Source organism: Chelon labrosus, assembly GCF_963514085.1.
Source record: "Chelon labrosus genome assembly, chromosome: 20".
NCBI lineage: Eukaryota > Metazoa > Chordata > Actinopteri > Mugiliformes > Mugilidae > Chelon > Chelon labrosus.
In genome coordinates this window covers 16,973,945-16,998,871 of record NC_140353.1, presented here as the reverse complement: position 1 = coordinate 16,998,871, position 24,927 = coordinate 16,973,945, and the positions used below count along the sequence as shown (strand labels likewise).

Below are 24,927 nucleotides of genomic sequence, written 5' to 3'. Positions count from 1 at the left end.
ATTTTGGAGGCTGTAGTTTGTAGTACTACTAAATTGTTGTACTAAATTACGACAACTCTATTTGAGTCAATCGGCTAGGCTAAATAACATATTGGTGTTTAATTTAATCCAGTTTAAAAGCGCAACAAACTACATCCTCCAATATAATGATCCAATTGAATTACCATGTGTGTTTGCATTTGTCTATTTTGATCATTTCATACACTGACTACACCCTGAATCAAGTTCAGATGGTTCAGATGAGTTCACGCTTGTCACCTTACTTTGTTGCAATCTCACTTGTGGTGCCAGCACATCTGGAAGATAATCAAAATAAGGGAGAACAACACAAGTGCATTAAACAGTGGCTGTTAATATTGGCTAAACTGCGAACCATAATCGTCTGAAAATAATCACGGACGCACGGTATGACATCTAACAAAGGTTGATCACAGACATCAGCCTCGGCTGAGCTCAGCTGGAGCAGCGGTGCAGCAAGTCTCATTTTCTTCATCACCTCCAAAGTACTGCCTTTCAGCTCTCAGCAGCACAAACAAAAAGCCTGGCAACAATATCAATTATACATGCAGGAAGCAAACAAGGGGATTTATTTCACAACAAATAGCCTCATAGAGAGATGCTGAATAGGGGAGATTAGCATTAGAAAGGGACAACAAAACTCCCCAGTTCAACAGCTAAAGAGCAGTTTGATGGGGCTGGAATTGGGGAAATTGGTTGATTAGGGTGCGCAATTGGAGGGGCTGTCAGTTTCAGCATCCCAGCCCGGACGTGTGTCGCTGTGGCTTTGAGAAATGCTGCTACAGTCAAAACATGACATTATGAGAACTGTCAGTGATGAACTTTGATAATGCGAGACACGATCTGGGGGGACGATATATGAGCCATCAGAGCAAATGAAAGCTTTGACGGAGGAGGGGAAGCTTATCAAACAGGAGACACAAAGACATTTGATGGCTGGTATTTAGCCCAGTCAGGTTACACACCCCGATAAACAAGAGTGACATTTAAGCACCTTTAAATGGCTTTCTAAAGAAGGAGGCTCTCTGTTTAAGTAAACATTCGATAGTTTGTTGGAAAAATACTCCAATTATTCTTACCCGTCACGTCACATGGTGGATTTTGGACAGTCTGTTGTTGTAAACAGCACTTTTTATTTTTGATTTTTTTAGCATGAATCCGTTTTTAATGAAACAGCGACAACAGTAGCTCGGCGCCCGTACTCGCACCACGTGCTCTCTGTGTTTATCAGCAGGGATTTCTGGGAAGCGGTTCCCATGGTAACCAACGTAAACACCAGCCACCTTCCTCCTCTCCCGCCTCCTCCTCCATCGTATCCCCTCGGCTCTGCAGCGGCGCCAAAGCCAGCGAAAATGGCAAGCTTGACTGGGAGCGAGGACCGATATTATGAAACGATAACGTCGATTCAGCAAAGCATGCATAAAAGGTGAGGCGTCTTAGTTTTTTGTGGTAACAGGAACACGGCCTTGTGGGAACCGCGGGCTCGAGTTGTAACGTCCGCCGCCCGGCAGCCTCATCTTACGGCTTGCTACAGTGTAGTAACATGCTAGTAGTTAGCTACTTCTGGTACACGGAGCTAACGCTAGCTTAGCTTATTTACCCCGGCCGCTACAGTAAGCAAACAGTACTACCGTTGCGGTTCTTCTTGCATGTACATGAATGAAAAGATATGACGATATAACAACAAAACATTAGCGTTCGGACATTGATGTGAGCCAAAGTTACTCCGAAGTAAATGCTTTCTGTCGGTTTGTAGTTCATAGACTGGTTTCCACATTAGCACACGCGAGTCTAGTTTCTAAATGAGTAAATACACGAGTCCCGTTAATGTCGCGGATCATTTGCCGGTTATAAATCTAGCAAACTACAGATATGCTACAATGTGGTCCATGTTGGTGACAGTTTCTCTGACTTACTGTGTTTGTGCAGGGAGGGGCGGAGGCTGGAGCTGGAGAGGGAGCTGTTTGCTTACTCCAGATCTGACAAAAGAATGTAAGTTACTCTGGAGAATTTATTGTAAAAACCATCTCGGAGAGTTTTCCCTTTCTTTCAAAGCTATAAGTTAAATTCATAGTTGTACTTAAGTATCATTATTGTAAATTGAGCAGAATATTAAATTTGTTTTGTGTCACCAGAATAGTGATCCTCAATCATGCTTTTCATTGGGGAAAAATCCAGTCATTTGTGTTAATCTGAAATGTTGTACCCATCAGTGTACCCAGATGTGATACAGAGTACCTCTTTGGATCTAAGCAGAACTGACTGTTTTCATTGTAAACTGATTCTCAGAAATATTAACATGCCAGGTCGATACAGCAAAGCGCAGGCTGATAGGAGGGTTGAGAATGAGATTTAAATTGAAGACATATTGTGCTTAACCTTCTTCTTGTGAGGAGCCCCGCTCTTATTTTTTTGACAATGCTCTTAGATAATATTTCTTTTGAATAATAGTTCTCCACTGCCTTCAGCTCGCAGATAAAGTGTTCCAAACTGCGCAGTTATCTCAAGGAAATCTGTGACAGGGAAGCACGAGCGAAAATGAGAAACCTTGAGCTTCTGAGAGATGTGGAGAGCATAGAAATTAACATGAAGGAATATAGCCCTGACCGTGGCCCCCTGCAACAACAAAAGGTATAACACACACACACAGAGTTTTATTTGATCACAAGAGTATTCTCTCTCATTATTGAGTCATATTAAAGTTTTAGACAGTGATACATCTTTCTTTTCTTTTTTTTTTTTAAAGAAAATTGTCAATTAAAATATTGAAAATAATCATAATTATTGTTCTGGATGTTCAGATGATGTATGTTCAGAAAACTAGTTCTGTCAAATATAAGGAATGTGCCTTTTTACATGGAGCAGGTTCGGTCACATTTGCTTTAGCGCCATGCATTCATTGTAACACAGGGTTGAAATATTTGCTTGCAGTGGCTTGATGTGACAACAGTAAACACTCAAACTGTGCAATTTATCACGGCGAGCAAATGAACGAGGGAGAAAACAATGAGCCAGTCAGATTATCACTTAAAACTCAACGACAGCGCTTGACAGCTTAATATCAAATTAACAAAATTGGCTAATTATGACTCACTGAGTTAATTGCCCAATATAGAGACTCTGAAGTGCTCCAGAGGTTTAGTCATTCTCTCCCCTCAAGCAGTTGGTTTATTTCCTCTTGATGATTTATGAGTTGTTTACTGGTGTTTTGGTTGTCCTTCTGCACTTTGTTTCCACTGAATAAAATCACCTCAGTCTGGTTTAAGTCTTGTGTATCTGGTAAAATAAAGGCATCAAATGGAGAGTGAGTGCTCCCTTAGACCCAGCGTTGCATACATTTACACACGTTTTATTGTAATAGTTGCTGGTACTGGTTGTGTATGTTCAAACCTCATGAAAAGAGAAAGGCACGTTTGAGCAAATCCAAGTTCCTCAAACAAGATTTGAAGTTTCTTTATTTTTTTTTGATTGGGTTGGGTTGGATTGGGATTAAGGCCACCACTCTGCCCGGTCAGATTAAGGTAGCAGCAACCACACAGAGTGTGACTGATTCTTGACAGTTTTTGCTTTCATGTATTCTGAGTTTGCACCACACATAGATAATATTCAGCAGCAGTTGTTAACCAGACACATGTCAGTTAAATATTATAACTGTTGTGTTTTCTTTTGTTTTCTTCACATTATTAAATTACTCTTTAAATTTACTACAGGCTGACTTTTTGAAAAAGATTTCCAGATATATGGAAACAAGGAAGAAAATGGAGCAGGAGCTTGAAGCAGCAAAGGTAATAAGAACAACATAAAATGACTACTACTGAGGTAATACAATTTGTTTGGTACGAGCATAGTTATAATACATAACGTAATAATGTAATGTATTTTACATGTCACGTCTTCTACTATGTATTATGTGACCTGCTTTGTGTTTTATTTTGTTAGAATTTTTGTTGTGTGTTGAAAAAAATTATACTTGTCTCTTTTTTTCTTATCCTAGATCCTTCTTTTTTGAAATGTTTACAAGGTTTATGCAAATTTCAGTTCTGTCGAGCCGTTTTCAGGTTTGGAATAACAAAGGAAAGTAGACATTATGCCTGGTAAATCTGTAGAGGAGTCTACATTTAAACTGTGTATCTGTAATAGCACAGGTGTCTAATCCTAGCTGGGGAATCTGTACAAGCAATGTAGTTCAAGCCCATGGCTGCTTTCTCCCTTCACTTAAAGCAGTTAAAGCTCTTTTAGATGAAATGTCTAAGACATCTCATAATAACTTGGAGCATGCTGTCTAGAGCAGTCACTTGTAACTGTGTGCAAAAACCCCCCTCAGCCTGTCGATATTGTAATGAGCAAAATGGTACCGTCACTCCATTATGCATACAAGCCATTGGCTGGCAGTGTGCATGTCCCTCAGGCTGCAGCATTCATTAAGGGAAGCTTACCGGGCTGAAAGCTGGAGACAGATGATAACGGGATATGATTTTCATATTTAATACATTCCTTGGAAGAGCACACGCGTGCCGCAGATTGATAGAAGAATCAATTGCTACTTTAGTGAAACACTTTCTACTTTGCCCTGCAGCTACCGATGGAATCACTCAGCCAAGAAATTAACTTTTCCTCTTTTTTTACCTACTTTGTGGATCTGCTGGGCAGGCTGCATGGTTTACAGTGAATGTTATTAAGCAGCTAACTGTTTGGTATTTAAGACGCTTATCAGAAAAGAAACAGAAGCCATGCTTTTTGTTATTATGTTTGGAGGGAGGCTTTTTGCTTCTCTCTCTCTCCTCCCCTTGGTGACATTGCAGACATGAATCAAAACTTGTCTAAAGGATTTCTAATAAGATTAAAAGTTAAAACATTGATCCCGAGACATTCTTCTGAAAAATGTTGTGAAAAGAATTCTGACCTTGTCCCAAATAAGCTAGTCTTATTCAAAACTAAAAAGAGGATAGTTAGCATACTTGAGTTGAATTTCCTTCAGAACGACACTTAACTTAAGCAAGAGATTTTCATGTTCATATCTAGAAAAACATATTTATAGGAGGTAATGGAGATTTTAGTTTCTGTATTTAATTGTTATTTTCATTTGTGTAGGTTGAAGCTACACATAGACAGCACAGAGACAGCTACCTCTCTCACCCGGCTAAAGACTTTACACCGGCACCGGTGGAAATTTTTATGGACCACCAGACTACCAGAGGGTCTGACGCTGAGGTTGGCACCACAAGTGTACACTCACACCAAGCATTGCATCGTTCACCCAATCGCAGCATGTACTCCCGCGAACGTCTACCAAGTGGCCTTTTGAAGGACTTCAGAGTTGGCGGAGAGGATGCCGCCAGCAACCGAGCACATTTATCAGATGACATTTCAGGCTCAAACGATTCCCCTGACGGCAGTAATTTGAGTGACAAACATGAAAGAACGATGGGGCTGCTTCCATCTGTTCGTGCTTTAACAGCCGCAGCTGGCAGTGTGGCTTTTGGAAGTGATGATGAGCGAGAACCTTCACCTTTGGTGACCTTGACGGTTCCGGAGGAGAATCCATCTTCCAGCAGCGGTAGCCCCACGAGGGCTCAGAATTACCCCGCAGAACACATTGACTCCCAAGAGGTGGCTCATGAGCCACACATAATGGAAGATGAAGAGAGAGGTCCTGGCCATTTGATGCCTGAAACCACTTTGGGAAAAGAAGCTCATGAAACACCAGGTTTGCACTGATATTATTTGGCTACTGCCTTGTAGCAGCTTTACAGAAATTAATTGTTTATTTAGAATTTAAATGAGTCAGCTAATACTATTGTGTTTACATTCAGGTAAATGTGAGACTGTCAGCACACCAAGTTCTGATGTGCAGTTGTCAGAGAGCAGTGCTAGTGACCTTACAATTTCTCTGACACAATCTGAACTGGAGGAGGATCTACCAGAGGAATCTGAGAGGAATGACACTTACGCATGGAGCGATGATCAGAATCAGAACAGTCCCGAGTCGTCCCTCCATTCTCATGGGTCCAAGAATAAACGACACATGAACAGTGAATCCTCAGCGCCTGTGGTGACCTTGGAAAGGTAGAGTATGCATAGCGTCTTCTGTCTTTTTGCCCGGCATTTTCAAAGTGTGTTGGGGTAGAAAAACCTTTTTATTGTTTTATGTTCTTAAAATATGCACAATGCAGTGTGTTTTCTTTCAAGCTAAGCAAGCTAAGAAGGGAGAATGTTCTGCATGGCCATGCTCAACCACAGAGGGCCGTTAATGACAGCGGGTGAAAACACCGTACAGTCCTCCTTGCCACCATCACATCTAAGGCTGACAGAGAGGATTGTGGAAGTCACGGTCCATGCCACCGTGCTCTCTGTAGCTCAGCAGCAGCTGCCGTGGTGGCAGTGATGCATCTTATAGGGAGAGCTCAGGACCTGTCACCAACAATATTGCCATAATCCAAGATAATGCTGTAACAGAGCAATTTTCTGCTTGAGAGACCTCAGGAAGTTCCCAGTGGAGGAGGAAATTTGTGGCACCATAGAGTGTTCTGGAGGGTGGGCATGTGGACAGCACTTACAGCCACAAATCCTTAGCGTGCTGATGGCCTCTGAGTTGAAGGATCATTTTGGATGGGGTTAGTGCCACAGAAAATACCATGTGAACGTTTGCGAACAGAGCCTCTGCATTTTCCCCTACAATGTGCAGTATTTTATGAACAGCATCTCTTATGCATTTGAACTTTTTTTGTGCATTTTTCTTTAACATATTCTCAAGGACAGACAGTCCAAGTTTAGTTTTTGTGTTAGTTCTCTCCTTGGGTCACATTTACCATAACACACAGTTTTTAAGTAAGTACCCAGTTGCTCATATGTTCACAAAAAGGCTATTTTTCCACAATTACAAATATAAAGAACCTTTCTGAGCTTATATGAAAGACTTTACTTTCAAACTTGGTCCGGTCTCTGTAGGTACTGAAAGTGGTTTGAAGGATATTATATTTTCTCTGAGCATGTTTGTGCCTGACTGTGTGGTGCTGTGTTTATGTGTGGTCTGCTATACTGTTTATAGTGTGACCCCAAGAGGAGCTGCAGTTAGCCTGTGCCGGGGGAGACGATGGTGGGGGCTGCAGCTTTCATTGTTAACACGGACAGCTTCTGTGTATGAGGAGAAAACCAGGGGCTTTGATGTAAAGCTCAGAGAGCATCCAGCCTCTCTCATTCTCTCTCTCTCTCTCGCTCTCTCTCTATCTCTCTCTCACTCTCTCTCTCGAGGTTAGAGTTTATATCTCTCCCTCCATTCAGCTCATAATCGGGGAAAAACAAGCCTGGGCAATTCATTAGATTATCCTATTATATTCCTCCTGCAGCATGGCTTGGGTGAGTGAGACGGAAATATTGTCCAGGTTTCTTCTTCGAGGCACATCATAATGGCCCCACCGTGTCATGCACTCAGATATGTCGTCTCAGTACTGCACAGCGGTTCTACTTGATTAGTGACTGCAAAAATCCCAGAGATAGAATGTAAACAATAAGGGGCTGAAAATGTGATCTCTACAATTTCAATTTTTAATTTTTTAAACCTCAGTTATTATTATTATTATTATTATTTCCGGTTTAAAATCTAGTCTCACTAAAGGTCTTACTCATTGTCATGCTGTACTTTCTAAACCGAATGCTGACAGCGTGTGTGTTGTTGGGGAGCATGTCCCATATTTGGTCAGGCAGTCACTGCGCTCAGTGTGTTGTTACTATTCGTGGTCATATTTTTCAATTCCTTTGTGTTTGCGCCCTGTGCCACCGCGGTGAGACTCCCCTGACACCAATCACTCAATGGTGAGGCCATTCCGTGTGGTATATCACCCCAGAGTCAGTACTGTACACCGCGGAGCAATATTGCTCCGGAGGGGCTGACCTCTTCCTCCGGGCTAACAATGCGCTCCTGATGATGTCGACGTGGGGACAACAGTGGCATCTAAAGTGAGGTTAGAGACCTTGACATGAAAGCTGGCAACAATACGGATGGAGAGAGAGGTTTGCAGAAAAACACTACTAATTCACTTTCTCCCTCTCTAAAGGTCTCTTTTTGAAGAGCACTGATAAATAAAGTGGAAAGAGAAAGATGACTATTTCAAGGCCCACACTGGCGATAAGGGAAAGAAGAAGAAAAAATAAAAGACAGAGCTTTTGCCTATTCTACTTCAGCCACACTGAAGAGGACTTGGCACAGATGGATTGCACACTACAGAATGTCATGGATATAATTCAAGCTGCCAGCTTAATCAGGATGTTACCAGGAAACAACCTGCAAAAAAGAGGGAGCAATTGTTTGCTGACCCCTAACCCAAGAGCCCATTACAGATTGTCATAAATTCTTTTTGGCCTCTTTTTATGTAAGGGGGCTCAGGATCTCTCGGCTTGGGGTTTCTGGGAGAATTCAATGAGGCCCACCCAGAGCTTAATGCTCTAGAAAGAGATGGATTCGCAATATCCACATGCATTAGGCATCCATTTCTCATTTTGCAGCCTCACACAGGACCAGATTAAAGTGTAAATCTCTCACCAAAAGAAATGATCCAGAGGCCCCTATTTTTTTTTTGGAACATTACACTTTTAAATGTGAAATGGTGGCGGCAATATTTTCAGTACGGTTTAAATTTTTTAAATCATATTCATATTTAACATTATTTTGCAATTTAGCTGTATATAATTTAAGTTTTACCATAGCAGCATACACGTAATTCTACAACTTAAGCTCTGACTGCCAGATTTCACAAACTTTCCATTGCAACCTGCTATTATTACTGTCACCGACACACACTGAATTGTTGAATCCTGTGTTTTGGTGGTAGCATTTTAATGATCAGATTCTTGAGCAGTCCTTGAGTACAAGGGAATTGCCTGGAAAATGTGTCACAGATTTTTGGATCAAATGGCTTCCTTTTTTAACCTTTTTAAACAAATAGCAGGTCGATCGATCATACGACCTCCTCCATTTTTATTTCCTTTCACCACTTTAATTGGTAATGTTTATTTTTTATTTTTTTAGACTCTCCCAGGAAGGACTCTTTAATCTGTTAGACAGCATCGAAGGACGACTCCACAGTGAACAGGCCTGCGTGTATGGAGATTCTTCAATCGATGGAAGACAACTCAATAGAATTATCAGGTACACACTTTATTTCTTTCTTCAAACTTTCTAGTCTTATCCTTCCCTGTCAAAATTAAATGCCATGTATATTTATTAAATGGCCATGGAGCAGTTTGTGCACATGAGGAAAACATATTATCCTTCTGCTAAGGGCTCTCACATTAGATGAAGTGTCATCACCACCATGCATGCGTCTTTATTTCTGAGGGGTTTTCAGACACATGGGATTGTTATAGTAACCAACCCTGTTGAATTGTTCCCGTTGTAAAGTACAGATAAATGTCTATCAAAGGAAACCCACTATATAGTTATCCCCATCTGTTCTGACGTCACTAAATGATGTCAACAACGTGCTCAGCAACGGAGTGACCATTTTGTGCCACGACCTTCAGGATCATGTTTATTCTTGCTGTGATATTATGTGAGCTGGTGTACGTGTGCGTTGATGTGTATGATTGTACTCGTGTAGTGTGCAAGTGAAGTGTTAGCAGCTGTTGGACGAATTCCTGACCTACGGGCTGAGCCCGGGGCTCCATGGCAATAGCTGACTGCTCTCTATATATTGGGCAGCCTTTGTGGCGATGGAGCGGGCTTGAATGACGAGGACCTTGAAGCATGTGGAGCAGTCGTCCTTCATGGGCTTCAGAGGTTGTCATGGAGCACAGAAAAGGGCTGCCTGCTTCCACAAGATCTAGTGAGTGCTCATCAGTCCAGCACTGAGCCTAATGAAATAAGGTAAGGCCTCTGGTTTCTCTGCGAACCCAATGCCAAATAAATGACTTTTTCTTTCTGTAGTTGTATTTTATTTTAGCTTCATGTGATTGGTGGGTTTAAAAAAAAAATCACAACGACATTATCAGGTTCTCTTCATGTTCTTTCCACCTAATTCCTTTGCATTATGTCACTTTTATGACAAACTGAAAATGCTGCATAAATACTATGATATATCCTTATGCTATAAAATATAGTTTGAAGTAGAATGGACCTGTAGTATGATATAATATGTCTTTTGTATGTAGACAATAGTATTTTCAGTTTGTAATAGTGTTACAGTGGAGCAATTCACAGCACAAATATCAGTGCTCTGAAATCTACAGAGTTCAATAGACATTTCTCTTCTTTTCATAGAGAATTCAAGTAAAGGTGAATTTCCACTTTTCAGACGGTGTGGATAGCTGCGTGTGCATTTGTATCTTATTTATTTAGTTATTTTTGCCAGACTGTGAGGAGGGGTCGCGCACTTACAGCAGTCTCTGAGATATTGCGCGCTACCATTTGATACAGGCTCCCTTGTCCACAAATGTAAAAGGTCATCTTTGGTGTCACCCCGTGCAGTAGCACTGCATGGGTGAATGTCATGAGTAAATTAAAATGCCCTATCTGCGACTTCCAGTCCTTTGGATAATGAGTAGTTATACTCCGAGCCAAATCCATGCTCTGCTTCACTACTCTATTGATTTCACTGAGACCTTTCCTGCTATATACTCAATTGAAAGAAACACATCTAGCAGTGTCCCTCTCTTTCCTCTAGAGATGCCTATTGGCTGACCTTGACCTTTTTATCCAGTTTTTTAACCTGAAGCTGTATTGCTGTCTTTGTCAATTCAGTGTTAACTGGAATTCATTAAGAATCCATATATCTACTAAATTGTTTTAAAATGGAACAAAAAGCTGCCTTCTCAGAATGCCTGCTGAAAAAAATCTGAAATATAATAAATGTGTTATATTATGACTATCAAACTTTTCAGCTTCTTCTGTTTTTGATCGCCAAATACTCTGCTACTATTTGGAGTATACCTCCAAAGTATACCTCCAAATAGTAGCAGACATATTTTTTCAGATTTCTAACTGTGTGTTTTTCAGATTTCTTACTGTGCGTTCGATAAGAAAGCATCTCTTTCTCTCCATCCAATCCCACCCCCACCCTCGCCACAGCACCAGCCTCCCTCCCAATGCTGCTCGGCTGTGGGATCGCTGGTTCAAGCACGCCCTTGTGCTCAAGGAGCGCCGTGTCCTCAGCACTGAGCGCTTGGTCCAACTGTTCACGCCGCTGCTGCTGAAGCGCCATGCCAGCTACAGCCACCAGGTAGCGTCGAAGGCACATACACTGCCACAACACACACACACACAAACGGGTCACATACACTTTGTAGCCACCCACACCCAGTCCCAAAAGCAAGCAGATATTAACACACACCGATGGCTTAAAAAGAGATCTGGTTTCTTTTTGTCTTCTTTCCAAATAAACTGTTTTTGTTTCTTTACATGTTTTTGTGTCAAGAGAAGTGTAGTTGGTAGTGAATGCCCTCTTTGTGTCTTGTGCTTGAAACCAAGCCCTTGCTTCCTACTCATCAGATTGCTCCACACGTTGACCTAGACAGAAGGGAAACCCTGACCCATGCCATAATCACAAATTACAGCCTCAGCTTGGCTTCTTTCATCTCATGTGGCGTATTCATCTGAGAAACACTTGCTTTTAATTTAGTATTAGCCAAAAGTATAGCCATCAGCTGGATCCGATTGAATGAGGGAGCCATTTGGACCTTCTCCTCAAAGGGATTATTTTAAATGTCCCTCTCATTGACCTTGTGCAGATCATGCTTAATTAAACAAAGAAAGAAATTACAAAGAATATTCCCACTCAGAGCCTAAAAATGATGTCAATAGATATGTCAGCAATCCCACTATGCACAATTGTGTCTGCAGCAGCGATCATTTACACAGTACAGGTTTTGGTGTTATTAATTTTTGTGGTCTCATCTTATGGGGGTTCTTGTGGCTTGGAGATGTTGCTGCGGTGTCCCCGACGCAATGAGAGAGGCAAAGAGGGAGACTGTAGAGCCTCTTGAAAATATGAACTGACAAAAGGAAGAGGGGTACTGCCATCTACATCATTGTATCCAAGTGCACGAGGAAAAGCCTGAGTGAAAATCTTTTTCTCCCTTTATCTCTCTCACTCTCACTCCATCTATTTCTCTCTCCCTTCCCCTATTTCTCCATCTCTCCCTTTATGTCTCTCCCTCCTCTCTGTCCTCTCATACAACAGCTTACTCTCCACACACAAGAGCAAACAGAAATTTCCATTCACGTCTTGCCACACAGCCCTGGCTACTCCGACAAATGGGAGCATGCAGCTCGCATGCACACACTCAAAGAGGCCCTTTGAATATTCAAGTGCTAACAGTTGCATTCATTGATATTTAAAATGCAGTGGGTCTGCGAGAGCCCTCAAACCACGGTACATTTGACTAAATCTAAAAAAAAAAAAAAAGGAACAAAGAGGGATATCGGGTACAAGGATCAAGACAGTTTTTATTGTGCAGCAGCATCAAATACCAAGTGGCAAACTCAGATTGGCATGTGTTTGCGTCTCTTCCCCTCTCAGAAAATGAAAGCGCGTACGTTGTCAATCTTCACTGTGACCTACTGATAACAACTTACAATGTACTTAAAGTTTGTCACTGTCAAAATCCTCCTGATCATCCCCTTCATATTAACGCTCATTAAAAGTTGCAAATGGCCATCTGAGGCTGAGAGGCAGTCTTTGATCACAAAAGAGAGATGATGATGGCAGGATTTGATATGGGGGAGGGAAAAAGGAGTGAAAGGAAATCGGTGCGTGGCATCTCCCTGCTCCTCATCTCCCGGAACAGCTCCTCTTAATTGTGTATCCTCATCTCCCCAGAGATAAAAAACGAGCTGGAGAGGGAGGAAGAGAGTAGTTTGTCTCAATCCTCTCAGCCAAGAGGGAAGATATCTGGAACGTGTTGCACATTAACGCCAGGGTGATTGCATTCTTTAGGCTGCTCTCTAATCTCATGGATGAGAAGAGAGGGAGAGGAGGGGGGAAAAAGTGTGATTGAGAGGGAGAGCGGGAGCGAAAGTGTGCGAAATAATCTTTTTTTAGTTAAACGAGTGAGAGAATTTGAAGTTATTTTCTCTTGGCGTTTGAACACACATTACAGCTGCACCTCTGTGCGAGCAGCCGTGGCCAAAGTAAATGACTTGCCTAATCGGCGAGAGTTCAATTTGACACTTCCTTCAACAAAATGAGAACAATTAAGAGTGTGGTTTTAATTTGTGCTGCTCGCAGGCCAAAGTGTTGCTGAGGACACTTCTGTCCCGGTCCAGTGAGGAGTGCCCCTCAGCCGAGGACGAGAGTGACTTATCTTCTTTGTGTGGTCCTTCTTCTCCCCTGGCTGACAGTGATGTGAAGCCCGCCAGGCCGGCACAGAAGCACTGGATCCAAGGTCACTGAAGATTATATGTATTGCTAGAATTACGCTAATAATACTAATTGTATTTGAGTGCTGGCTTTTGGTTATTTCTTATTGAGGGTTGGCTGAATTTTCTAAAAAAAAAAAAAAAAAAAAAACTTCAGCAAGTGTTTCGTTTTTTTTTTTTGTTTGTTTTTTATGGTGTCCAATAGAGTCCCATAAACATCCCAAGTATTCCACACTGAGATCACTCTTTACACAGTAATATGTAACAAGACTATTAATAGGAATACTTTGAGACTACTGCTATTTTTTTTGCAAACCACCTCTGCAAGGAACTAAAACTTCCCTTTTATGAAAGAAATCAATTTCACCATAGAGCTTTTTTATGAATCCCTCACAGCCCAGTTTTCATACAGCCTTCTATTCAGAGCTAAAGAAAGACCCCCCATTCCCATTTCTATCCCTAGACTCCCTTCCTCCCTTCCTCCCTGCCTCTGCTTCTCACTATGCGCTTCCCTTTCTTACAGAACTACAAAGTACTGAAGAGGACAGCGAGGACGAAAGCCCTGTGGAAAGTGGTCCTATTAGAGGTAAAAAGGCATTGCCGGTGCCCCAGCATTCACACTGTCCTTATGTTGTGGTTTGTTTTCTTCCCACTGCAGTGAATAATGGGCTCTTTTACACAATGGCTGAGGCAGGATGATCAAGGTGAATCCAGGGTCAAAGTCCCACCTGAAGAGCTGTGCTAGTTCTCTCTAATTATCTCCGAGAAAACACTAGCTGTGTTTTCAGCCTGGTCTGAGGCATTCTAGGAAAACTGATAATTCGCAGGCCCAGCATAATGCAGCTGCTTTAATTGTCACGGCGCCAGGGTGGGAAGCGCAAAAGATCTGTCATCGGTTCTCATTATCTTCTAAACAATGCTCCGGCAAGGCTGGACTTGAAAAAATACTAGATGTGACGGCATCCTGGAAGCAGTCGGTGTGCCCGTCCCTCAGCTACACCTCTGAAATGTAAAGCAATCCTGTATTACCCTTGGCTATCAGATATCCTACTGGGTGTTTCATGTGCTCGCATCCCTAAGGTGCACAGCCAGCAAAATGAGTCCAGTTTCCAATCGCTACACTTAATCAAAAGAGCCATAATAATAAAAAAAAAAAACAGGACTAAAGATTTTGCAGGGATAGGGTTTTGCTGTGCTGAGCGACATCAATGTCACAATCAAATACCATGACCTTGGAACTGATAGTAATTGCCAAGACATGGGTGTCTGTAGACCTAGTGGGGGTTTTTAGACTACATGTAAAAGCAGAGGCTGTATAAAGTGTTGTGGGTGGAATAACAGTGAAGATTGCTGCGTACTTCAAACATCAACAGGGGTTTTAGAAAATGATTAAACACAGCATTTTTTATTCTGCAGCCCGGTTAAAAATGTTAAGACATGGTCATAGAGGATCACAATTTTCCCTTATCCTTTAATTCGTGTGCTTTTTTACAGCATCATTGAGACAACAGCCCTTTTATGGTGTACTTCTGCTCTGCTGATTTTTCTTCGCGCTCCACTCAAACGCGATACCTATTTTAGTGTCCCGGAAAGTAATTACAAGTGTTTTTTAAAAGAAAATCAATCACTGCCTTCATGGTAGGGGATGCTGAGATAATGTGAGATGCTGATTGCTGTCTCATGGAAACCGTTGCTACATACTGTAGGCTTAAATCAACAGCTTAGCTGATTGAGCACAGGGTTTTCGCTCACTCCGTTCAGCGCTGAGACCTAAAAAAAAAAAAAAAATCAAAAAGCTACTGAAGCGTGTTGTCTCATCAAACACGGAAACCTCTGAAAGTTGGAAACCGGGGTTTTAAGCAAATATTTGACTTTTGTGTGTGTCTGTGCCTGTGTGTATGTTTGTGTGTGTCCCTGGATAGAGACAAAAGCATATCAGTTACTTAAGCAATCAGCCATGCAGGAAAGGCTGCAGAGTTCTGAAGAGGAGGAGGAGGAGGAGGAGGAGGAGGATGGACTCTCAGGTAAGGGATACGGACACCCTACTAGCCCAAACATGAGTGGTCACCCTGTATATCCTCACATCATGTAGAAAATACTTTATTTTTTTGTATACATAGATACACACTAGTTATTTAGTTCATAACCAGACTGGTAGCTGTGCAAACCCTCACAGCATACATATACTTTAGCTTAGATGGTTTTGTATGTGGCATATTCACAGTGAATGGAACCACTTCCACACTGATTAAAACGTTTTATGCTTAATATAAATATCAGTCTTCTCCCCTGACTGTGTGTGCATATAAAGAGACCCCCAAGGTCAAAGTCTCTCATAAGCCTCAGTATAAGTTCCTATATAAATATGCATGGTTAATTAGCTTGTGACAAGATCAATCAAGAAATCAAATGGTTTTATCTGGTCCTGTTTGCTCTTTTAAGGAATAAATCGTGGCCATGAAGAGGACCTGGGGAGGGCCAAATGCTCCTCACATCAAGACCCTTACCCTCGGTAAGAACATTGTTATTATTCAACGGGCCACAGGAAATGGGCCACCAGACACCAAAGTGGTTGATGTACATTTGCATGGCTGCTCTCATAATTCCCTGTTCATTTCCATAAGATCAAGGGGGCGCCACCCATTAACTCGCTTACAAAGACAAAAGGCCCCTAAAGCCCCTCTCACTCACTGTTTGCTGGGTTCAACCAGGTTTTAGAATTCAAAAGCAAATCAGCGACCACAAAAATAAATTGGAGTCATAATCTCACTGTCTTCATGCTTGTTGTCAGAATACAAACAGATCATGTCAAGAAGAGAATCAGGGACAACTGTTTTGGAAGAAGGGGACTCAAGTGTTGACAAGGACAAATGTCCTTTCATTTTTCACCCTTGAAACATATTTAGGCTGCTCAAATCAGAGCCCTAAGTGGGTCGGAAAAGAACATCTAATGATAAATAGCTTGGTGGAAGCTAACACCATCACGGCTACATTTGAATATCAACACGACTTCATCAAATCTGCAATTGCATGTCAGGTCCTCAGAGCACCTCTTCACTGCGAACCCATTTGGGCTGTAGTAATGGCTGGGTAAACGTTATGAGGAATAATCTTCTCTGATTTCATGTGATTACTGGGCACCACGCTGACACAAGGGCTGAAGTCTGTATTTCCCTGGCCTGGCAAGCAGGCGCTCCCAGTCTGTCTATTAGCCCAGGGAAGGGCCTAATGGCCTGGCTCTATTGTGGTCCTCATAGCTGCTGATGTCTGCCACTGCCAGCCCCAGTGACCAACCTCTTTAATAAACATGAGCCAATTTTGAGCCCAGACCCTCTCAAATGGTGCCTGTCGTCCTGTCATTAATGTGCACGGGAAGTCCGCAATATATGTGATTAAACAAAATTTGCGCTGCAAAAATTAGACAGAAACACTGAATGCTGTGAACAGTGAAGAGACACAAGTTGTGTATGTACTGTAAGTAAAATAGAGCTATGAACGTCTGATGCTGTAATCTCACTGGAGTGAAAACAGAAGCCGCACCAAGACATGCTAGTCAACATGATAATCTTCTCTTTGGTCATACAACACTTTCTCTCGTCTTTTCATTGTTTCTCCTTGATGCTTAGATTTAAGCATTCCACTTACCACAGTCACTTCTTGCGCTTTATTGCTTCCACAAGTGGTCTGGAAGCCCTGTACTTAAGCAGAAGCATAACACTGCAGCATGCTATTGCCCTGTTTCTCTCTTTTCTCTTTGCTTCTCACTCTCTCTCTCTCTCTCTCGCTCTCTCTCTCCCTCTCTCCCTCCCTTGCCCTTTCTCCATCTCTTTGCCCCTCTTCCTCTCCGCCTTCCTGTATTTCCTTCTCCCCCCCTCTCCTTGTTAATTATTTGCTTTTATTTTGTCAGCGAGCTGATGAGTGACTTCAAAAGGGGGATGGAGCTGGACTCAAAATACAAAAATGGCTTCCTCTCTGTTGTCTTAGACAATAATTATGATTTGCCAGTTAAGCCTAGACCACAGCAGAGGGATTGTAGTTTAAAGCAGAGGCTTTGGTGCAAAAAATGCATTTATAGCCCTTTGTGAGGCTCCTCATTATGTGTGGGCCTGATTCATTAAGTAATTGGTTTGCAGTTGTTTACATGAGTATTAAGGCCTTCTATTCAGGGCCTTTGAGAGATACATTGTGCAAATGTTGCATGTTATGAATGCAGAATGAGAGGCGGGGGGCCAGTCCTATTGGCCAAACACTGCACTCGGCTGAAAAGCGAGAGAAAAGCACTGGGTGCTGCTTTGCATAGCAATGACTACGGCCTTAATAAGCTTTACAGATTAAATACATGCAGTCTATACAAGATGCAAAGAGATACTCTTAACACATTTATATGTGCTCATTTCACTATTATGGAGTTTGAGAGAATTGGGGTCTTTCATATTCTTTTTTTTTGTCGCTCGCTCTCTTCCTTGCTCTCTCTCCCACACACAGTTTTTCAGTTAGATACTTTTATGGAATGTTCTGTTTATTGTATTATAACTCGCGGGGAAGCGACTGATCTGCAACATTTATTAAGGATTTGTTCATTACAAATCTTTTGCTGTCTTTGTGAGTGGCAAAGTAAAATCACTTTGTGGTTGAGTGGGGATGAAAGGAATAATGCACGAAGGAGTGAGTCTTAATAAGCAGCTGCACTCCATGTAAAGACCACTTGTTCCCCTTTGTATGCGAGTGCATGCCAGTGCTTCCTCTCGTGCAAAGAATCATTGTGCTCCTTTCTACTGTAGGCATTTCACATGCCACTCCTTTCTTATTTTTATTTTGGGGGGGGGGGGTTAATACCTTTTTATTCCCCACCCCTCTGTTTTTCATCCCAGAAAATGCTTGAACACATTTGCACGGAAGACGCACAAAACATAAAATCCTGTAGCCGTCGGACGGTTTGGTGATTGTTGTGCCTAGTGCCTGCTTGACAAAAACCTTGACTCAACAATTAGTGGTTTACAGCTTTGCTGTGGACAACAGGATGTGCTCAAGCATTCGACCTCAAATCACTCAGAGTGTCAAAATCAGAAGCTCTCTCTCCCTCTCTCTCTCCCCCTCTCTCTCTCTTTCTCTTTCTCCCCCTCGGTCCCTCATGGGCAGGCTATGTGTGTGAATCTCTGACGACTCACAGGGAGGAGAAATGGAGGGGTAAGAGGGACATAGGCTCAGAGTGAAGGGAGGGGACATAAAAAAAAAAAAAGAGAGCAGGAGATAGAGGGAGACAGAGGGACAGTAATGTATGTAATTGAAAGGTGCAGAATTTTTGTCATAAAATCCAACCTCGAGTTAAGGAACACATATAAACAATGAAATATAACAGCGTTGTGAGGCTTAAGATGGCACTGCAGATGCACATTAGTAGCGGTGAATCTGCACAAATCTGGATATTTCTTTTTGGGAATCCTGAAAGTGGCCAATAAACCTGTTATGTTGTTTTCCATTTTCAAACATTTCAAAGTATCTTCATCCTCGGTTTAGACTCAAAACTATTATATGAAAACAAGTGACTATAAGTGAAGGCAGCATTTAGAGGACCCAGCCAGAGGAGGTCACTGTACTACACTGGCTGTGTGAAACTAGTAATGACTCTCTGAATGGCTTGTTAAAAAAACAAGAAAGAAAGAAAGTTGGCTCTCTGACGATTTTTATGCTTTGAATTTGTTCCTTTTAATTTTGATAATGTTCTTTTGATTTTATGTGCAATAAGTGTTGTTGTTATAACCTATTTGCAGGCTGATAGAGACAAAAAGACACAAGCTGGATCTGAGTTAATTTATTAGAGTTTAGTTTCCATTTGTATAGTCTATATAGACACTAGTGTGTGTTTGTAGGACAAGTCAGCAAATGTTGCACAGTTAACAAAAAAAATATGACATGAGATGAATGTTCTGTCCATCCGTTGGCTGTCTCCACTAGATTGCTACCAGTCAGGAGGAGAAGAGGGTGCTGCCTTAAAATCATTGGCCCCAATATCTTTTCCCTTAGCTGCAGTACTCACTCACTGCCAGCAGAGGGCACTCACATGTTAGAGAGCACCCACTCACAGTGCACTCAGGGTTGCCTCTCACTTTTTGCCCCCACTGAGGGCTATATCCTGCTACCATTCAGGCCTGCTAGAGTACATCTAAACGGAGCCTAAACAATGTTTCTGCAGGGTCATAGCTGGGATGGGAGTAGGAGTTGATGGGAATGATGAGGTGATGGGTCTCCCTTTGCCTTTAGACAAGCGCAGCCGCGCAAAAGTGCTATTGTGCTATTAGCATTTGTGTGTGGGTGGCAGGAGCTTATAAAAAAAGCCAGGGTAAATAAAAGCACTTTTCTAGCTGTCGGCAACACAGTATTAAATGCTTGGTAAGCGTTACTTCCTCTGACAGTCCCCCTATTCCCTGATGTGACTGTAGGATTATAAGTGAAACACATCTTCAGTGATTTCAAGAAGCTTGACCTAGTCTTACATTGCAGTTACCTTGAACTGCGGTTTAGGGGGACAGTATGGAAATGTTTTTTTGATTGAAGCCTGTGTGTATTTAATTGTGCTGGATTAACTATAGTTTATGACAAATGTTTTCAACAGTAGGGTCAGCTTGGCAGGTCTTGTCTGACAAGATCTTTCTGCATTCATCAGATTATGCTCTCTGAGCCAAACAAAGCAAACTGCCACAAAGAGCAAAATGCAGCAAAAAGAAAATTTCACATGTTACATAAGAATGCCGTAACTGGATCATTTTGTTGATCTTAAAGAAGAGGTTCTTTTTCACTATTCCAGACAAAGGTTAACAACTTCTGTATGTAAAGTGTGGCAACCCCATTGTCCATGTTTTTATTAAATTATAACACCCGATGCAACTGTGCAACTTAATTTCATAATAATTTTACAAAAAAATCTAAATGTTAGACCTTTAACTCGGCTCATTGAAAGCCATTGTGGTGTAAATAATCAAAACAAAGCAGAGGTTTGATCAAGGAAATGGCCAGAGACAGACAACACTCGAAATAACTAATATTATCTATCAAGCTCTGTGTAATGCGTATACAATTTTAAAGGTCATTGTGAACTGAGCTATGCATAGCAGACGCGAAAACTGTTAAAACACGAGATAAACAACAATATGAAACAATTGCAAAGGCCAGAGAAAGCGAATGAGCGAGGCAGTGGGGGAAAAAAAGGACATTACAACAGCTGTAATTTGCATCATTTTACACATTACATTCACCTCTGTCTACTGGAGCTTGTGAAACACTGGCTGGCCCAGTCTTACATATTCAGATCATTGCCTCAATTAAGGGAAACTCAGCAGAAGATGAACTGGCATAAATGTTTATGGAAACGGAATATTAGATTGGTGAGGTCAGATCCAGGCTGGGCTCTCTATGGTAATAGCCCTGTCTTGAAATCAGTCCTGTCCCTCGCTGAAGTGGAACAGCTGATAGACTATTCCCATCCCGGGGGGAAGTTCGAGAAAAGAAAAGCCCAATTTGCTCTCCGTAACAGCTATTATTGTGGCAAAGGAGAGGAAGTAATCGTATGGATTATTGCTGTATTTTTGCTGCAGCAGGCTCTGGTTGAGATCTGTTGCCTAACAGTTGTAAATGGATGCAGTAGTCCCTGCGGTTTAGTTGTGCTCTATAACGTTTGTACTTTATCTCTTTTCTTCGGTTTAAAAAGCCGGACGTGGATAGCAGGCGGATTTCCTTTTTCTAAGTGTAGATATGTATATGAATATTCCCCATTGTGTCCACGATCAGCCTGCCAGCACCTGTTTTCTGTGCTAAAGCACTGACTGGAAAAAAAACATTTAAAAATGTGTGTTTATATGAAAACACATCACATTCTTTCATGCAATATTCAGTAACAGTGGTATAATATAAAAAAGTACATGATTATGATATTATTTCATTTAAATTATTTTGCATATGACCATTTGAAAAAAGGGCTGGTAAACATAACAAGCAAGAGAGGTAATACGAACAAAAACAGCACCTAGTGTGACTCATAACAGGCAGCATGGTAAGATATGTGCACATCTACACTGCCTTTCATTCCCCAAAATTAATGTATTTCACAACGTATTTTTACTTAAATACGCACATTTAGGCAAACAGAACCCTCTGTTTCAATTAAACGCAACATCCTCATACGCAGGGTTCTTTCCGTTTGTCTCTCCGTGTCACTTTGCCTTCTTTTCTTCTTTACTTACTCCTCCACTTTGATTTTCTTGAGTTTTAAGTGCCAGGGATTCAGTATGCTGTCTGAACAGATGCAAAAATCATCCAAATGTCTTGCAGGAAGTCCTATCAGCATATAAATATAAAGGTTACATGCTGATGATTACTCTGGCTCTATGGTATATTGTCTATAGCGCAGAGCAATCTGCTCGCAGTTAGAAATGGGAGGTGCATCCTTTTTCTCTCATTCTGTCTTAAGTGGTGCAAAGCGGCAATATATGGTTTAGAAGATGGCAACTGGAACGCAGCCAGAGTAATTTGGTGCTTATCCTCAATGTACAGTCACATGTGCCAAGATTTAGCTGATGGGGAGATGAGGAGATGAGGATGATTGAGAGGGTGACAATCAAAGAGGTCACGGGTTTGAATTGATGCAGATGGAAGAGCACGGCGCATGACTGCCTTTTTTGCTAGAGCTCGTGTGGGTAAAACTCCACACCGTTTCTTACTGTTTCCAAGAAATGTGTCCAAACGGCTCCGATCTTCGGAGCTGCAAACAAATAAACCGTACGGATATGTATGCTAACCTGGGAGATGATGAGGATATATTGTGGGGTTCTGAATGGACTCTGTGATGATGTAAATTAAAGAGGAGGCCTTTAAAAGTGGAGGGGGGGTGGGGTGCTTATTGCATATGCATTGAGGTAGATCAAAGCCTTTTCGGAGGTCACACATTTACATAGCGATATCACCAGAGCTATGGGAACCTGGCAACCCCGTCTTTGGACTATTTTTGAATAAAGAGGGCCTTGTGGAAGTCCTTTGGCACAATTAGAACTGGAGTCAAGGAAGTTCCCTCTGCTGCGCTGTCTGAGTGAAGTCAGTAAATCTCACTGAGAAATGAAATGGGTGTCTCTACAGAAGAACATTTTAGGGAGTTGTAGTATTTGTGCATGGTAGACTGATGTTCTGTGTGTTTGCTCCTCTGTTGTATTGTTTTTGTTATTTTATGTTTAATGCATTAACTGGTTATAAGGATTTCCAAACTGCTTTATTTTGCTCACAGTGTGTAGTTTTGGGCATACGTAAATGGTAACTGGCCTTTTTCATGTTCAGCTGGAAGTATTTCTTTCTCAAAGGAAGTCCCAGCTAATAACTTTACAAGGCTATTAAATGTCTTTGTGTTGCAGGAGAGAGAAGACCAACTCAAAGGCTCATTCTGCTCGACAGTCAAAACGTGAGTACAGATAAAGTCATTTCAATTGGGTGCAAAGACACCGTGTCAAAAATAGGTTCATTACACTAAACCGATCACCAAAAAGAGGTCTCTGAGTTAACATGTATGAAATAATTGTAAAATTTAAGTCTTTTCAGGATGTGTAAATGAAAAAAAAGCAGACCTTGAAGCCAAGCTCAGATGATTGAAAGCGTCGTTTGAAGCAAGCAGGGCCTGCTCCACTATTAAACAATTCAAATGATCCTATTTTAGGGAGTGTTCTGTGTCTTTACAGTTCTGATCAAACCTCAACCAACGGCCCAGAAATAAAATTTGGTCCATTTTATTAACTGCTCTGAATCCACCCTTGAAAGAACATTGTTGATTGCCGGAACGGTGAACTGCCAGATAAGTGTTATGACATTTATTAGAGGTTTAACAGCTGCGATCAGATCACAGAACGTGTGTTTTGTCGCTCGCAGTGCAGAGAACCTGCTTTTAACACATATATGACTATGTAAAAGGCAGAATTTTAAGGTTTTCACAATGTAATCCAACTCAAAGTATACTTAAGCTTCAGTGCATTCAGCTCCTGGAATGGCTCTGAAGAGAGTGTAGAAATGGCTGGATGAAAGCTGCATAAAGAAATGATGTCGAAGATGTTAAAAGGCAGCACAAAGGAAGCATGGTGTGAACATTCTGCTCTGATAATGACACATTTTGTTCTCTGTACCTCTTCATTGTAGCTCTCTGGGAGGAGTCAGATGACAGCAACTCGGAGATAGAAGCGGCCTTACGTCCTCAACCTTACAATACAAACACCGATGACACTGATGACTTCTATGACTGAAATTATTTCTGCAGAGATTTATTTATTTTTTTTAAATCCACTAAATTGTATCAGTGCAAAATTCCAGGCAGACGGACTCGTGGCAGTTCACCCCCTGACCATTATTTTAGCGGCCTGCATTGTAAATCATATGCACACTGTATCGTAAAAACAAATAATAAAGTTGACGGCTCTCACGCTGGTTAAAGTATGTGAAGAGTTGTCCAACACGCCGATGTTAACCCTGCTTCAGTCTCTTTATCTGAACAACTCTCCCGGCTCATAATAACAGCTCGAAATAGATTAAACTGATCTTTTAAAGCGATTTGTTTGCACTAGGCTGAAAATCATGCATTTTGAATGCCGCAAGCATCTCCGAGTGCTCTACCTCCGGCATGCTCGAGTGTAGTGATGTGAGTCACCTGTGAAATGACAAAGCACAATGGCCACTCTGCACGCTTCTGCGCGACCTGTGAACCTGCTGAAGAGGCCCATCTCCCAGGGCACAAAGTGTTGCTGCGCTAACAAACTCTGAATATTTAGAGCTCCGACGAAACGCTCTGCGTATGCTCACAGCTGCTTCTTTAATATTGGCACTCAGATCTTAGAAATACAAAGACGTACGAAATACGTTCCTCTGTACCGCCGTGCAAATGAGTCACAAGTACAATTGATGCTGAAACCACACAATAGACTCTCCTGCAATTTACGATTTTCAGGCACATTGAACACTCTGTGTCTATTAATAACTCGGAGCTGCTGTGTGGGAGGCTACATTCCAAGGTTTACATTTATAGTTCATTATGTCTCTAGTGTAAATTTCCAAAACTGCCATTCTGGGATGTGGTAAAAGCCCCTGGCATTCAGTGTCAGCAGGATTCCATTAGTCAGCTTTAGGTGACTTTACATGCCTGAACCTTTTAAAGTAGGACTCCACATTCATTACCAATAATGGCTTCAGACAGCCCTGACCCACCACAGAAAAAGGGACTGTGGCAGAATAATTTGGAGTTTGCTAAAAGGCTCCCTAACATAATATCCATGTTAAGGAGCATGTCAACAGATACTTGTGTGCGGCAGCTTGCTCATGGTGGAAGTGGAGTTATATTGTACTAATGTGTACTAACACAATAAAAAATGTTATGAAGAACTTCCGCGCAAGAGGGGGGATTTTTAGCTCAGTTTGCAAGTTTCCGCTTTGTCATGTCACTTGAGTATCATATTCAAGCTGACATGAGACAAAGCTCCTCTCTTTCTGTTGTGATTAGGTTGGCACAAATTTCTCCCAATACTGATTATCTCAAGAAT

The 24,927-nt window shown here is 41.7% G+C and overlaps 1 protein-coding gene across 2 annotated transcripts; it reads left to right on the top strand.

Moving 5' to 3' along the window:
• The first annotated feature begins 1,324 nt into the window (after positions 1-1,324).
• kiz (kizuna centrosomal protein) lies at positions 1,325-23,905 on the top strand. Of its 2 annotated transcripts, none has more exons than XM_084569251.1 (15): positions 1,325-1,444; positions 1,948-2,010; positions 2,487-2,649; positions 3,729-3,803; positions 5,110-5,725; positions 5,832-6,084; positions 9,044-9,163; positions 9,716-9,880; positions 11,081-11,231; positions 13,239-13,395; positions 13,893-13,955; positions 15,292-15,393; positions 15,812-15,881; positions 22,765-22,811; positions 23,537-23,905. In XM_084569251.1, the coding sequence occupies exons 1-15, from the start codon at positions 1,371-1,373 to the stop codon at positions 23,638-23,640; spliced, it is 2,223 nt and encodes a 740-aa protein (XP_084425377.1). In that variant the 5' UTR covers positions 1,325-1,370; the 3' UTR covers positions 23,641-23,905. The 2 variants fall into 2 exon arrangements, with proteins under 2 accessions (XP_084425377.1, XP_084425378.1); XM_084569252.1 differs by having other exon boundaries at positions 1,406-1,444; positions 2,470-2,649.
• Positions 23,906-24,927: the final 1,022 nt, after the last annotated feature.